Source organism: Ovis aries, chromosome 8, assembly GCF_016772045.2.
Source record: "Ovis aries strain OAR_USU_Benz2616 breed Rambouillet chromosome 8, ARS-UI_Ramb_v3.0, whole genome shotgun sequence".
NCBI classification, from domain to species: domain Eukaryota; kingdom Metazoa; phylum Chordata; class Mammalia; order Artiodactyla; family Bovidae; genus Ovis; species Ovis aries.
In genome coordinates this window covers 77,686,119-77,700,434 of record NC_056061.1, presented here as the reverse complement: position 1 = coordinate 77,700,434, position 14,316 = coordinate 77,686,119, and the positions used below count along the sequence as shown (strand labels likewise).

Sequence of the window (14,316 nt, the reverse complement as noted above, 5' to 3'; positions counted from 1 at the left end):
CTTAAGTCAGCAGAGGACTCCTGTATTTTTATTTTTAAAAATAAATGAGAAAATTTTTCAGTGTATCAGGTCTCTGTACTGTAAGTAAGCCCTGCTCAAACCAGTTAGGTGGTGAGAGTTCCTCAATTGAGAGTTCAGCTGTAGCAACCCCAGGCCTCTCTGGGTTGTATTACTCTCCTACTTGGAGAAGGCAATGGCACCCCACTCCAGTACTCTTGCCTGGAAAATCCCACGGACGGAGGAGCCTGGTAGGCTGCAGTCCATGGGGTCGCCAAGAGTCGGGGACGACTCAGCGACTTCACTTTCACTTTTCACTTTCATGCATTGAAGAAGGAAATGGCAGCCCACTCCAGTGTTCTTGCCTGGAGAATCCCAGGGACGGGGGGAGCCTGGTGGGCTGCCGTCTATGGGGTCGTACAGAGTCGGACACGACTTAAGTGACTTAGCAGTATACATTCTTCTGGAGAAGGCAATGGCAGGTCTATGAAGAGGTCTTAAAAAATTCAAAAGCATTACACCAATAAACTTCAGTATTCTCGGCACTAATCCACCATGTCAAATTGGCGGGCGGGGCCCCCGGAGGCGGGGTTCTGAAGAGGCTTTGCTTGGCAGTGGTTAGCAGCAACAGGAAACGAATGGCTCAACGTCTTTAGAAAGTAGCCGATTAACAAGGGATAAGTGAGACTAGGCAGGAGACTCGGTGTGGAAGCAAGTGGTTTAAAGGCTATGTAAATTAAGTGGCAGATAAAGGGCAGGAACGTAGATTTTGCTAAATCACTCGGTAACTGGTCTTCGAGTCCACTTGTCACGTCCCCATTAATAGGAGCCTTAACCACCGTCGAAAGGAGAAACAGGAGCACGAGAAATGGAAGAGGTGTAAACACATAGACACACTGATGGCCATTCTACAATTCGCCCTTGAAGACGACTGTCCAGGCTGACATCTGTGTGTGACCTCAGCTCCTGTAGCTGACACCGGACGGCCCTCCATCGCGGTACTTGAAAGCTTCACTGAGTACCTGAGAAGCAATCCTGACGTCAGAAAGCGTAATAACAATCTATGCCTTTCCCCTTCCGTTCAATACTCCGCCCCGGCACGTTCCAGGAGGCGTTGACCTACTCTTTAAAGGAGGTGCCCGAGGTCTCTCAGACCCGCCCCTATCACTTTTGGCTCTGCTACTCAACTTCCGGCCTCCGTGAATAATTCGGCGTTTAATAATGCATGAACGGAAGTTCCCAACCAGGCTTCCTGGAGGCCCCTTTAAACCGGCGCGTGAGCTGGGCGGAGTTCGGATAGGTCTCGCCCCTGTGTCCGAGCCGCGCGGTATCGCGAGATTTGCTCTGTCCGGAACTTCCGGGTCTTGTCTGCCATGGTGGACTGGCTGTAGTTATGCGCCCCAGGTTAGTTTGGAATGTTTTTCGGGGCTTTTGGGCCCGCCAGCATGTTGTCCCGGGCCGCCGACACCTAAGCTGCAGTAACCTGCCCCTGGAGGAGCTGTTCGCCCGCGGCGGACCTCTGCGGACCTTCCTCGAGCGCCAGGTAGGCTCTGAAGCCCAGTTACAGGTCAGGCGGCCTGAGCTGGTGGCGGTGGCCAAACTTCTGAGCGACAAGGAGCAGGAGCTGCAGGAGACCCAGCACCTGCTGCATGGTAAGGGCCTGGCTTAGGGCAGCGGGATTCAGAGCCGAGTCTTGACTCTTCATTTGCCCTTTGCACCAAGCCGCCGCTCACGTCTCCACATACTCTGATTTTGAAGTTTTTACTCAGTTGCAGCTCTTTATGGTTTACACCAGAGGTCAAGACATCATTATGTTAGTTCTGGTCCCATCCTCTCCTTGTGCTCTCCTAACAGTGCTGTACGCCCTTTTACAAAACTTAAGTTGACTTTAATTGGTTGCGTATTTAATGGCAGGAGATGAGCTCACCGAAGACAAGGCCCTATTCCTGTTAAGGAGTCGAGAGCAGTGTTTCTCAGTGTGGTAGAGCGGCCACCCGCAAAAGTGACAGAAGAAATGCGTGCTAAGTAAACCCAGACTGGAACTCTGAGACTTGGAAACATGCGGCGGTTTTAACAAGCTTGCCAAGTGATTCATGCCCATTCTAATCTGGATTGGGCCCAGGTTACTTAATTTGCACAAATTCCTGGGGATGCCTAGTGGCTGGCCTGTGGCCCACAGAGGAAAGGTTCTAGAGAGGAGCACAGTCTACTGAAGCAAGAAATTTAATTCTGATACAGCCGATAAGTGAGAACATAGATCAGTAAAGACCTGGGAGAGCAAGGAGAACTTGGAAGGAGAAAGGCTTGTACAGGGATAAAGGCCCAACCTTAGATGATATAATAATAGTTTAACTTTTATCGATCCTTTGCCTACTCTAGGCTTTGCTTTTCTTTATCTATTAACTCATCCAGTTCACATAATAAACTATGAAGTAGGTTCTGTTAGCTCATGCAACAGAAGAGGAACCTGAGATACAAAGAGAACATAGCTCTGCCCAGGTTAAACTGCTCTTAAGGAATAGTGCGTGAATAGGACTGACTCCATATTTCATGCTCTTAATCACTGAGTTCTGTGTTAACTGAGGATGGGGTTAGGTTTGGGGAGGGTGGGGAGTGGGGTTAACCATTTTGTAAGAGGGCTCAAATACTAACCTGCAAAGTTTGGTTTCATCCTTTTGGCAGAAGGAAGCCAGCAGAAGCTTTTGGACTGGGAGTGAATAATAGGAATAGCTTTGTTGCTTAGGAACTTTGATGGGTGGCAGTTTAGAAGCAATCTGGAACGGGACTAAAGATGCCATGGAAGACAGAAGGCTAATGCAACTGTATAGTTGAGGCTTAAGGAGAGTCTAAATTAAGTGATTTAAGAGAAGCTGCCCAGAGTGTTAAAGAAAATAAAAATCAGAAGTAGTATCTTTTAGGGGAAAATTAAATCAGTTTCATAAGCCAAGCTTCAAGTCCACATAGCAGCCACAAAGCCTCAATATAAAAAAAAAATTATATTCATTACATGTTGAAATTGATAGTGTTTGGGGGACCTGAATTAAGTAAAATGTAGTGTTTAAGTTAGATTACTTCTACACTCTAGTTCAGTCTTCTTCATCTTAACCGGAACACTCCATTTCAGAACTAATAAGGCCCCTTAGAGGTCATCCAACTGAGATCTTTCATTTTACTCTTAAGATTACTAAGATTCAGAGAAGTTAGGAGAGAGATTCTAAGAGAACCTTAGTGGTTGAACTGGGGCTCTAATTCTTTTTTGCTTTTTTTTAGTGAAGCACATTTTTCCATTTCTCCAAATCTCATAACCCATTCTTACCAAAATAATTTCCTGCCATGTCACCAACACTCCCTGTATTTGTTTATCTCAATTTTGCTGTTGTTATTATCTCATTGAGTTAATCCTTTTTTCCTTTATTCTGCCCATCCCTAAAACAAGCAAAAAATTCCTTCTGCATGCTGTTATTTTAACATTTAACCACATAATGTTTTAGGCTGTTATTTTTTGTGAGCTTTTCTCCCCTATAATAATATAAAGAAACTAAAATGATCTAAAATCCTGCCTTGAGGGCAAGTCTTACATGTTATTCCCAATTCCCAGCATAATTGGTTCTTAGTAAATGAATAAGACATTCCAGCCAATACAGAGTTTGATCTTTCAACAGAGATAGCAAACTGTAATAGCTAATACAATTTCCCCTTCTCTCCTTTTTATAGGTTGCATGTTGTCCATCAGATAGAGGAAAGAGGAGGTATATTTTGTAAGGTAAAAGTGAAAACTAGATGAAATAAGAACTAGAATAAAGCCTGAAAGAGAAGAAGAGTACTTCATGTAGATACTCTGTAAATATCAGGCAGGGTCTAAATGTTTAGGTGGATAATTTTATATTAATGAAACATTTACTAATAAGACAATAAATAACTTTCTACTTTTTAACTCAGTTTTGGCTTTACTAATGGAACCTTATATTCCCCTCTGATCCAACTCACTCATTGCAGTCATCCGTTATCGTAGAGTCTGAGTTTGAAAACTAAAAGCATATTTGTTAATATGAATAGTTGGGAGAGGAAGAATTATAGAAAAGTTTAGTAGCTTCTTTGTATTTTCCTATAGAGATTATTTTTATTTCTAACTTCTATCCTTCTCATCAGGGAAAAAGTTTTTGTTTTTTAACTGCATGCTCATAAAAACTAGTGCATAAAGTGCTATAAATTAATGACTTATTAAAAAAGGGTAATTGTTACGTTTCCCTTCAGCAATGACAGAACTTTTGCCTTGAACTCTGTTAGCTATTTAATACTAATTAAGGAAAACTCAACCTGCTGCCTTTTTTTTCTTAGATGAAAATGAGGACTTAAGGAAACTTGCCGAAAATGAAATAACTTCATGTGAAAAAGAAATAGCTCAGTTAAAGCATCAGGTATGACATTTGTGCAAAATTAAAACATTTCACTATTACTTCTATTATATTTTATTATAACTTTATAAAAGCAAGTCAAGAACTAATCAGCATGCTAGTATTTACAATTATAAACCTGGTTTTTAAAGCAGAAAAAGCATACTCCTTGTAGCTCTGTTTTTATCATACTAAAAGGATTGTAGAAGTCTGAAAGAAAGATGAATGTCACATTAATGGAATTTTCCAAGAAGGCAATGAAATGTTGATAATGTTTTCTCTCTCGTTTTTTAAGAGCGGTGAGGGCGGGGGTAGACATGAGTAGAAGAGACTGTGGAGCAATGGTAGATGGAAGCAGGAATATTTCTTTATCTTCTTTGTCTTTGACACTCTTCTAGAGTCCCAGCCTAGACTAAGCCCCTCAGGATTTGGAAACAGAATTGCATTTATATCTAAGAGTATTGGCCTTACATCTAGGAGAACTGCAGAAGAGCATATTAAGTTAGATGAAAAATCATGAAATTAGATCCATTGTTTGTTAATTCTGTAAAGCAGAGCTTTAAGGTTTACAGCAGTTATCTCTAGAAATATAAATCAAAGAACATGATAAAATGAGGACAGAGCTTGGAACTGGGATGCTTAACTTAGAAATTCTCTCTCTCTACCTAAGTGTGGAACTTACCAAAAATTAATTTCCCCACCACCTACTCTAGAAGAAAAGTTCCACAATAGACTGAAAAGCCTCAGGTAACTTGCCTTCTACTCTATAAACGTTTTGTGAGGTAGAAGAATGCGTGTATTAATGGTTTCTGTTCATTGCTTGTAGTTCACAGGTGTAAATTGCATCGTGCTAGTTTAGGATGTGAATGGTCAGATTCTGTTGGCACAGGCTAGAGCGATGGAAAAGCAGGAGAACAAGGATAGCTCCTAACCAACACAACGTGGCGATGCTTCAGAACTCAGGGAGACTTGGGTTCAAGTTCTAGCCCTTCCACGTTCTAGTTGTAGGGTATTGGCCAACTAGGGTTAAACTTATTAGTTGAGTTAAACTTAGAGAAACTTAGTTTTCACATTTTAAGGTGGAGCTGTTAATAGTACCTGCCCAAGATGTATTAAGAATTAAAATACATGAAGTCCTTAGCAGAGTGCCTCTCTATTATAAAGAACCATTTTATAAATGTTGGCAGCTTTTCTTTCTTAATTCACCTCATCAGAGAAATCTTAATTCTATGTGTCTGTGACTGATACACACTGAAGTGTGAAACATGCAATTTTAATGGAAGGAAGACTGACTTAGGCACAAGGATCTGAGTTCCAGTAACTGACACTTGGCTTTTTAATTCATCATTGCACTCTGTTAACCTCATTTTCTTTGACTTGTAAAATGAGGGAATTGGACCAGATCATTTCTAAGAGCCTGTTGGCACAGGCTAGAGTTCCAGTTCCAAAATTGCAAGTGTCTCTTCCATATTAAAGAAGCTTAGAAAAAATACAGATGGAATCTGGGTGTTCTTTCCCTGCCATAGTAGGCTATAAATCTTCAAGGATTGCTTCTTCTGCTTGCTACGCACAATACAGTGTCCTACTCACAGCAAGGACTTAATCATTAACCGAATAGAGAACTAATATAAAGTATATATGAGCACCAAAAAGAAAGAAACTTGTAAGTTTTAGCTGAACCTTATAGTATTTGTAATGTAGTTATAACATTAATATTTTTGGAAGTTTATACAGAGTGAAGTAAGCCAGAAAGAAAAACACCAATACAGTATACTAACACATATATATGGAATTTAGGAAGATGGCAATGACGACCTGTATGCAAGACAGGAAAAAAGACACAGATGTGTATAACGGACTTTTGGACTCAGAGGGAGAGGGAGAGGGTGGGATGATTTGGGAGAATGGCATTCTAACATGTATACTATCATGTAAGAATTGAATCGCCAGTCTATGTCTGACGCAGGATACAGCATGCTTGGGGCTGGTGCATGGAGATGACCCAGAGAGATGTTATGGGGAGGGAGGTGGGAGGGGGTTCATGTTTGGGAACGCATGTAAGAATTAAAGATTTTAAAATTAAAAAAAATAATAATAAATAAAATAAAATTCTATATCTAATCACTGAGCTCTTTTTCAAAAAGTTTTAAATCGTAATTATAGGAGGGGTGATATTTTTTATTTGCAGATTATCTTACTTTTGGTTCCCTCGGAAGAAACAGATAAAAATGATTTGATCCTGGAGGTAACTGCAGGAGTTGGGGGTCAGGAGGCAATGTTGTTTACCTCAGAGATATTTGACATGTATCAGCAGTATGCTGCATTTAAAAGATGGCATTTTGAAACCCTGGAATATTTTCCAAGTGAAATAGGTCAGTAAACTGTTCAGTTTGTTTTGAGAAAAGCATAGATTTTATTTATTTATCTATGTGTATTTTAGGGAAAAGGGTTGGAAAGACCAGGATTAAGCTTTGTAATTTTTGTGTAAGGAGGATTAAGTAGTTTTATGTGTATCATTTACTTAATAATTGTTGCTGTTCAGTTGCTAAGTCATGTCCAACTTTGCAACCCCATGAACTGCAGCATGCCAGTCTTCCCTGACCTTCACTATTTTGCAGAGTTTGCTCAAACTTAATAATGTTGAATGCAGAAATATTACCAGTTTTGAAATGGCCTATAAAATACTTGTCATTCAATGGCTAATGGTCTTTTAAAAGTGGTCCTTCGGGGTGTTACTGAGTCAGTTTATTGACACCATAAATGCTTTATGTTTAATAATTATAACCAATAAAGACACTAAAACACTGAATATCATAGACTTGCTAAAGGCTTTCAGTGTTTCACAGTTGATGAGTTTATATAAGTTTGTAGCTCCTTTAATTATATTTCAAGATGGTAGAAGTGATGGTCAGTTATTTATAACTGGCAAGAATAACAAACCTCTTTCACCAATGTTTTCAAGGTGGCCTTAGACATGCATCTGCCAGCATTGGAGGTTCAGAAGCCTATAAGCACATGAAGTTTGAAGGAGGTGTGCACAGAGTCCAGAGAGTGCCCAAGACAGAGAAGCAAGGCCGCATCCACACCAGCACCATGACTGTAGCCATCCTACCCCAGCCCAGCGAGGTGAGGCGCCATAGCCCCCACTCCTGGGAGTCCTAGCCCAGCACAGCGCCTTGCCCCCAAGTAACACTCACCTCACTGAACTGAGTATCTCCTTTTCTCATTTGACTTTCATCTTGTATTTGAACTGATTTTTCAAATATATTATCACCGTCCAATAGGTATGATTTTAACAATAAATGGTAAGAATTAAGGATATATAAGTGAACGTAAGGGCTTCCCTAGTGGTTCAGTGGTAAAGAACCCACCTGCCAATGCTGGAAATGCGGGTTCAATTCCTGGGTTGGAAAGATCCCCTGGAGAAGGAAATGGCAACCCACTCCTATGTTCTTGCCTGGGAAATCCCATGGACAGAGGAGCCTGGAGGGCTGCAGTCCATGGGGTTGCAAGTTGAACATATTCAGTTCAGTTCAGTCGCTCAGTCATGCCCGACTCTTTGCAACCCATGGACTGCAGCATGCCAGGTTTCCCTGTCCATCACCAACTCCCAGAACTTAACTCAAACTCATGTCCATTGAGTTGATGATGCCATCTAACCATCCCATCACCTGTCATCCCCTTCTCCTCCCACCTTCCATCTTTCCCAGCATCAGAGTCTTTTCAAATGAGTCAGTTCTTTGCATCAGGTGGCCAAAGGATTGGAGCTTCAGCTTCAACAACAGTCCTTCCAATGAATATTCAGGACTGATTTCCTTTAGGATTGATGGGTTGGATCTCCTTGCAGTCCAAGGGACTCTGAAGAGTCTTCTCCAACACCACAGTTCAAAAAAAGTATCAGTTCTTCAGCGCTCAGCTTTCTTTATAGTTCAGCTCTCACAACCATACATGACTATTGGAAAAACCATAGCTTTGACTAGACGGACCTTTGGTGGCCAGGTAATGTCTCTGCTTTTTAATATGCTGCCCAGGTTGGTCACAGCTTTTCTACCAAGGAGCGAGCGTCTTTTAGTTTCATGGCTGCAGTCACCATCTGCAGTGATTTTGGAACCAAAAAAAAAAAATAAAGGCCGTCACTGTTTCCATTTTTTCCCCATCTAATTTGCTATGAAGTGGTGGGACCGGATGCCATGATGTTAGTTTTCTGAATGTTGAGTTTTAAGTCAACTTTTTCACTCTCCTCTTTCACTTTCATCAAGAGGCTCTTTAGTTCTTCTTCACTTTCTGCCATAAGGATGATGTTATCTGCATATCTGAGGTTATTGATATTTCTCCTGGCAGTTTTGATTCCAGCTTGTGTTTCATCCAGCCCGGCATTTCCCATGATGTACTCTACATATAAGTTAAATAAGCAGGGTGACAGTATATAGCCTTGACATACTCCTTTCCCTATTTGGAACCAGTCTGTTGTTCCATGTCCAGTTGTAACTATTTCTTCTTGACCTGCATATAGATTTCTCAGGAGGCAAGTCAGGTGGTCTGGTGTTCCCATCTCTTTAAGAATTTTCCAGTTTGTTGGCGTAGTCAATAAAGCAGAAGTAGATGTCTTTCTGGAACTCTCTTTTTTGATGACCCAGCGGTTTTGGCAATTTGATCTCTGGTTCCTCTGCCTTTTCTAAATCCAGGTTGAACATCTGGAAGTTCATGGTTCACGTACTGTTGAAGCCTGACTTGGAGAATTTTGAGCATTACTTTGCTAGCATGTGAGATGAGTGCAATTGTGCGGTCATTTGAATATTCTTTGGCATTGCCTGTCTTTGGAACTGGAATGAAAACTGACCTTTTCCAGTCCTGCGGCCACTGCTGAGTTTTCCAAATTTGCTGACACTGAGTGAAGCACTTTCACAGCATCATCTTTTAGGATTTGAAATAGCTCAACTGGAATTACATCACCTCCACTAGCTTTGTTCATAATGATGCTTCCTAAGGCCCACTTGACTTTACATTCGAGGATGTCTGGCTCTAGGTGAGTGATCACACCATCATGGTTATCTAGGTCATGAAGATCTTTCTTGTATAGTTCTTCTGTGTATTCTTGCCTCCTCCTCTTAATATCTTCTGCTTCTGTTAGGTTCATACCATTTCTGTCCTTTATTGTGTCCATCTTTGCATGATTTGGTGACTAAACAACAACAAAGTCATATAATCTTGCATGGTCAATTTTTCTCCACTACTAAGCTTACAGCAGGTATTTTGAGACCATCTAAAGGAGAAGTTTACGAGCTGCTTGCCTTTATGGAGACTTGCTTTGTATGACTTGTTCCCAGAAGATCAATAGCAAGTATCCTGTTTTAACAAAGGGTAACTACTTTACTGACTTCCCTGGTGGCTCAGACGGTAAAGTGTCTGTCTACAATGCGGGAGACCCGGGTTCGATCCCTTGGATAGCAAGATCCTTTGGAGAAGGAAATGGCAATCCACTCCAGTACTATTGCCTAGAAAATCCTACGGACAGAGGAGCCTGGTAGGCTACAGTCCATGGGGCTGCAAAGAGTTGGACACGACTGAGCGACTTCAGGTTCATCGATTCAACTACTTTACAGAATTGCTAGTTTATAATCCAATCATATTAAAATAGTAACATTGCTACATTGTACACAATGAGTATTCTTTCTTTTCACCAGCGAATTCTCAGTCTATATATTTTTAAGTAGCTTAGTTGGGAAGTTATATTTTGCTTACATCACTTACACTGAAAAGTGATGGGAAATTTGTAACTTGTTTTTTAGAATGAGATAAGAAGCACATTAGAAGGAAGCTTGAGGATTTCTGTTTATTACTTTTTAGAAAGTCTGTATTACTGTCTAACAGGGTACACGGAGTTCCTTTCTTTAGTCTAATTTTTGTAGGAAATCTAGGTGAAGAACAGGATAGTTAAGGGACAGAGGGAAGCAGGATAAATGGCAAAAGCGACACCTTGATACTAGTCACTTTGGCTTTAGCATCTTGGAGATGGAGGTTTTCAGGAAAAGATGGAGAATGAGGTCCATATGTCATCTCATTTAATTCTTCCTAGCAACAGTAAAGAGATTCACAGGGAGACCTAGAAGGCCTGTGAATGATAAGATGCCTGCTGCTAGAGTAGTGGACATCTCACAGCGTGGGTATAGTTCATGCAACAGCTTTTTAACTGCCAGGACAGAGCATTATGCTGACATCAGATCCAGTGTATTTGTGAATTGAGTCTGTATCCTTGACTTCTTGGTATTTGCCATTTCCATTCATCTCTGCTCTGCCTCTAGGTATGTTTAAGTCCTCCTGTATTTAAAATGAAACAAAATAAAACCTTCCTATAGTGTTTTAGTGTCTTTTTTTTCCTCCGCTAAAGTCTTTTTGAACTCAGAAATCATTTTAGTGATTATATTCACATTTCTATTAATAGCTGAGATCTGCCATTGGTAAGAAGAGGGTAATTTACAGAGAAGTCTAGTTTTTGAGGATTAGGGAGGGTTTGGTTTTTTTTGCATTATATTTTGATACTTATCCACTGTGTGCATGCCAAGACACTTTAGTCGCTTTGTGACCCTGTGGACTGTAGCCCATCAGGCTCCTCTGTCCATGGGATTCTCCAGGCAAGAATACTAGAGTGGGTTACCATTTCCTTCTCCAGGGGATCTTCCTGTCCCAGAGATTGAACCTACGTCTCTGACGTCTCCTGTACTAGCAGGCGGCTTCTTTACCACTACTGCCACTTGGTAAGCCACATGCTTCCAATAAGAAAAGTCTTTAAAAAAATGGTATCCTTCCAATTACTTTCTGTTCTTAAACCTTCCAAATCTTACGTAAATATTATCTATGACATGCATTTTTATAAATAATTCTCTTTGAACAGATCACACATGTAATTTTCAAAACTCCCAACTTTTCTCTTACGTATAGGTTAACCTGGTGATTAATCCTAAGGATTTGAGGATTGATACTAAGCGAGCCAGTGGAGCCGGGGGGCAGCATGTGAACACCACAGACAGTGCTGTCCGGGTCGTTCATCTCCCAACGGGTGCGTGGTTCCTTCTTCAACATAAAAATCAAACTCTGAATGACTTTCCCTCTGAAACAGATCTTCAGTTACCAGCGACATATAGGCTATTAGGAACTGTTTATTTTCAACACTTGATTTATCTAGATTCCTTAGCTGAAACTCTTTAGGGTAATTACAAAGGCAGGAATGGGGGAGAGATCCATTTCCAGGAAATTTCCACGTTAGTGATTATATCACTAATTTAAATCCTCACAGTGAAGTAATATCATGGGTGATTCTTTAAAAGAAAATGCTCTCAATCACCAGTTTTTAGTGTTTTTTGGAGGGAGGAAGAAATGCATTCCTTTGAGAAAATGAAAACTTGGACCTTCTACCCAGAAACATGCTTATATGCAAAGTTTCGCATGTAATTTCAGGGGCTTCTTTCCATTAAGTCCATCTGCAGACATCTGGGGGTTCTGTCCTGATTATAGTGTTAGGCAGTGGAGCTGTAATTTTTCTTAAGTCTTTAGAATTGTGTTAGATAGAACTACATGTGTTTTTACAAGTATTGCTCCGGTGATTTACACGTGAAAAAGAGCACAGGGATAGGAAATCTCAATCTTCCTATAAATGATCTCAGATAGGCGTAATTCCCATGGTTGGTAGTGCTTCCTGGGAGTCCTTGCTTGGTTTTTTCCTTTTTTTTTTTTAATAAGAAAATTCTCATGTTAAACTTTAAGATGAGGTTTTATATAACACCTAGTATATAAACAGGAATAAAAAAGTGAACCTCAAAAATATTAATAGTGATTATCTCTGGTAATAACATTAACTTTTATAGTTTAGTTTGTATAATGAGTAGTTACTACTTTTTGAAAAAAATTGTGGTGACTTGCTAAAAGTACCAGAAAATAATCCGTATTAAGTGACTAATGCTTACTGTTCAGTATGTGTGCTTTCAGGATGTAAATATTTTGAGCTATATGTCCAATTTTCAGTTTTCTAATAACTGTAAAGTTATCTGTTATGTGTATAGTATTCCTTTCTTAATATCAGAGTCCTATTTTTTCCCCTCATAAAGGAAGAAGGAAAAGGAGTATTCCTTGATAATACATGAAGAAGATGTTTCTATTAAAACTCTTTTAATTCTCATAACACTATTCAGGTATTGTTTCCGAATGCCAACAAGAAAGATCTCAACTGAAAAATAAAGAGATGGCTATGAAAAAGTTACGTGCAAAACTGTACAGCCTGCAGCTAGAAAAAGAAACAAGTAAACGATACAATGCTAGAAAGATTCAGGTAAAACTGAATTTTTTAAAATGCTTTGAAAGGATAAAAATAGTTTTAGATTACCCAGTTTTAATATCTATTAAAATTATTTCACTGTATTTGTCAAAGTTAAAGTATAATTCATATCATTCAACCAAGGGCTTGTTTTATAGTAATCTTATTACACATTTACACTTTTTTGTTATTCAAAGGTGTCTTTCTCAGACTTTTCAGCAAAGTTATCTTAAAAAGATATACCAAATTCCCGTTCATTTTGAATCCTTTCAAAATTATGGAAGAAAGTTGGAAAGGAAATTGAACTTAACCTTCTTCCTGTTTGGCAGTTAATTTTATAATTACAGAGCCCTTCTATTAACTCCTTTATTATGGAGAGTTGATCACTTTGTTATCACTGATGATAACCAGATTAATTCACAGAGATTATATATATTTAGCTACCACTTTCGGATATCAGCTCTGTGCCAGGCTGTATGTGTACACTATCACTGTGTAGTAGGTATTATCTGTATTTTATAAATGGGGAAACTAAAGTTGAAATAAATTACTTGAAATTATAAAGTAAAAACTGGCAGAGAGGATTCAAAATTCAAGTATTAAGCTGTCTGACTTTTCAAGCCTATGTTCTTTTTTCTGTATCAAGTGCCCATGTTATTTTGAGAATTCAAAATGTTTAAAATTTGGTTTTTAACATTGTGTTTCAAATTATAAACCAAGAGCTTAATCTCCAGGTAAATTAACTTTGTAGGTTTAGTTGCCATGAGTTTAACTATCTTGTATCCTTTTTTTTTTTCTTTTAATATGTAGATTGGCACAAAAGGAAGGTCAGAGAAAATAAGAACATACAATTTTCCACAGGACCGGGTCACAGATCACAGAATAAACAAGTCACTTCATGATCTTGAAACTTTTATGCAAGGAGAGTACCTACTGGATGAACTTGTACAGTCATTGAAGGACTATGCTAATTATGAGTCTTTAGTAGAAATTATTTCCAAAAAAGTTTAAGTTGATTTGTTATTAAAGACTTGTATAGCTTCTGAAAATTCTGTTATAGCAAATCAGGTTGTGTATACACAGTATTCTCTTGAAACAACATGAGTTAACACAGTTGAGAGTAACATTTTTAATAAACATAATTTATGTACGTCTCTGAACGTATTAAGTGAAAAAACATATAATCATGACTCTGGCTGGATATTTTGAACTCTTCCTTACAAGAAGTAGACGAAAGAGAATAGTCCTTTGTTTTATGTAAAGTATTTAATGAGTGATCAGAAATCTGGTTTATCTCGTAAGGGAAACTTGAAACATGAAATGATAAGACTGTCTTCAGAGGATGGAAGCCTGAGAGGGAAGGAAAGCCCGGGAACGTCTGCTTGAGGCTGCACAGCTGTCAAGGACCTCTTGGTGTTTAGAGCAACACCAATAAGTCATGTGCTTGATAAACAGACCCTCACGGTTTTCCCATGGTGTGTGTGCTCCTTCACTTCAAAATATTAATAAATCCAACCCTAACTACAGAAAAGAAATAGGACATGTCAGTTATCCTGTAAAAAAGTGAGAAGCAGGAAATGCTGGCTCAAGAATATTCTATAAACATAAACTCCAGGA

The 14,316-nt window shown here is 39.4% G+C and overlaps 1 protein-coding gene across 8 annotated transcripts; it reads left to right on the top strand.

Moving 5' to 3' along the window:
• Positions 1–1,350: 1,350 nt before the first annotated feature.
• Positions 1,351–13,883, top strand: MTRF1L (mitochondrial translation release factor 1 like). 8 transcript variants are annotated; one of them, XM_042253650.2, is made up of 8 exons: positions 1,351–1,540; positions 3,712–3,760; positions 4,336–4,415; positions 6,580–6,763; positions 7,354–7,517; positions 11,331–11,448; positions 12,578–12,714; positions 13,510–13,883. In XM_042253650.2, the coding sequence occupies exons 4-8, from the start codon at positions 6,667–6,669 to the stop codon at positions 13,708–13,710; spliced, it is 717 nt and encodes a 238-aa protein (XP_042109584.1). In that variant the 5' UTR covers positions 1,351–1,540; positions 3,712–3,760; positions 4,336–4,415; positions 6,580–6,666; the 3' UTR covers positions 13,711–13,883. The 8 variants fall into 8 exon arrangements, 6 of the variants coding, with proteins under 6 accessions (XP_042109584.1, XP_004011466.1, XP_060275279.1 ...); XM_012183145.4 differs by having other exon boundaries at positions 1,491–1,649; XM_004011417.6 differs by lacking the exon at positions 3,712–3,760 and having other exon boundaries at positions 1,351–1,649.
• Positions 13,884–14,316: the final 433 nt, after the last annotated feature.

Coding starts and splice junctions, on each gene's coding strand:
- MTRF1L (XM_004011417.6), top strand. CDS start 1,391: ATGCGCCCCAGGTTAGTTTGGAATGTTTTTCGGGGCTTTTGGGCCCGC. Junction 6,764..7,353: donor ATATTTTCCAAGTGAAATAG/GTCAGTAAACTG, acceptor AATGTTTTCAAG/GTGGCCTTAGACATGCATCT. Junction 12,715..13,509: donor ACAATGCTAGAAAGATTCAG/GTAAAACTGAAT, acceptor TTTAATATGTAG/ATTGGCACAAAAGGAAGGTC.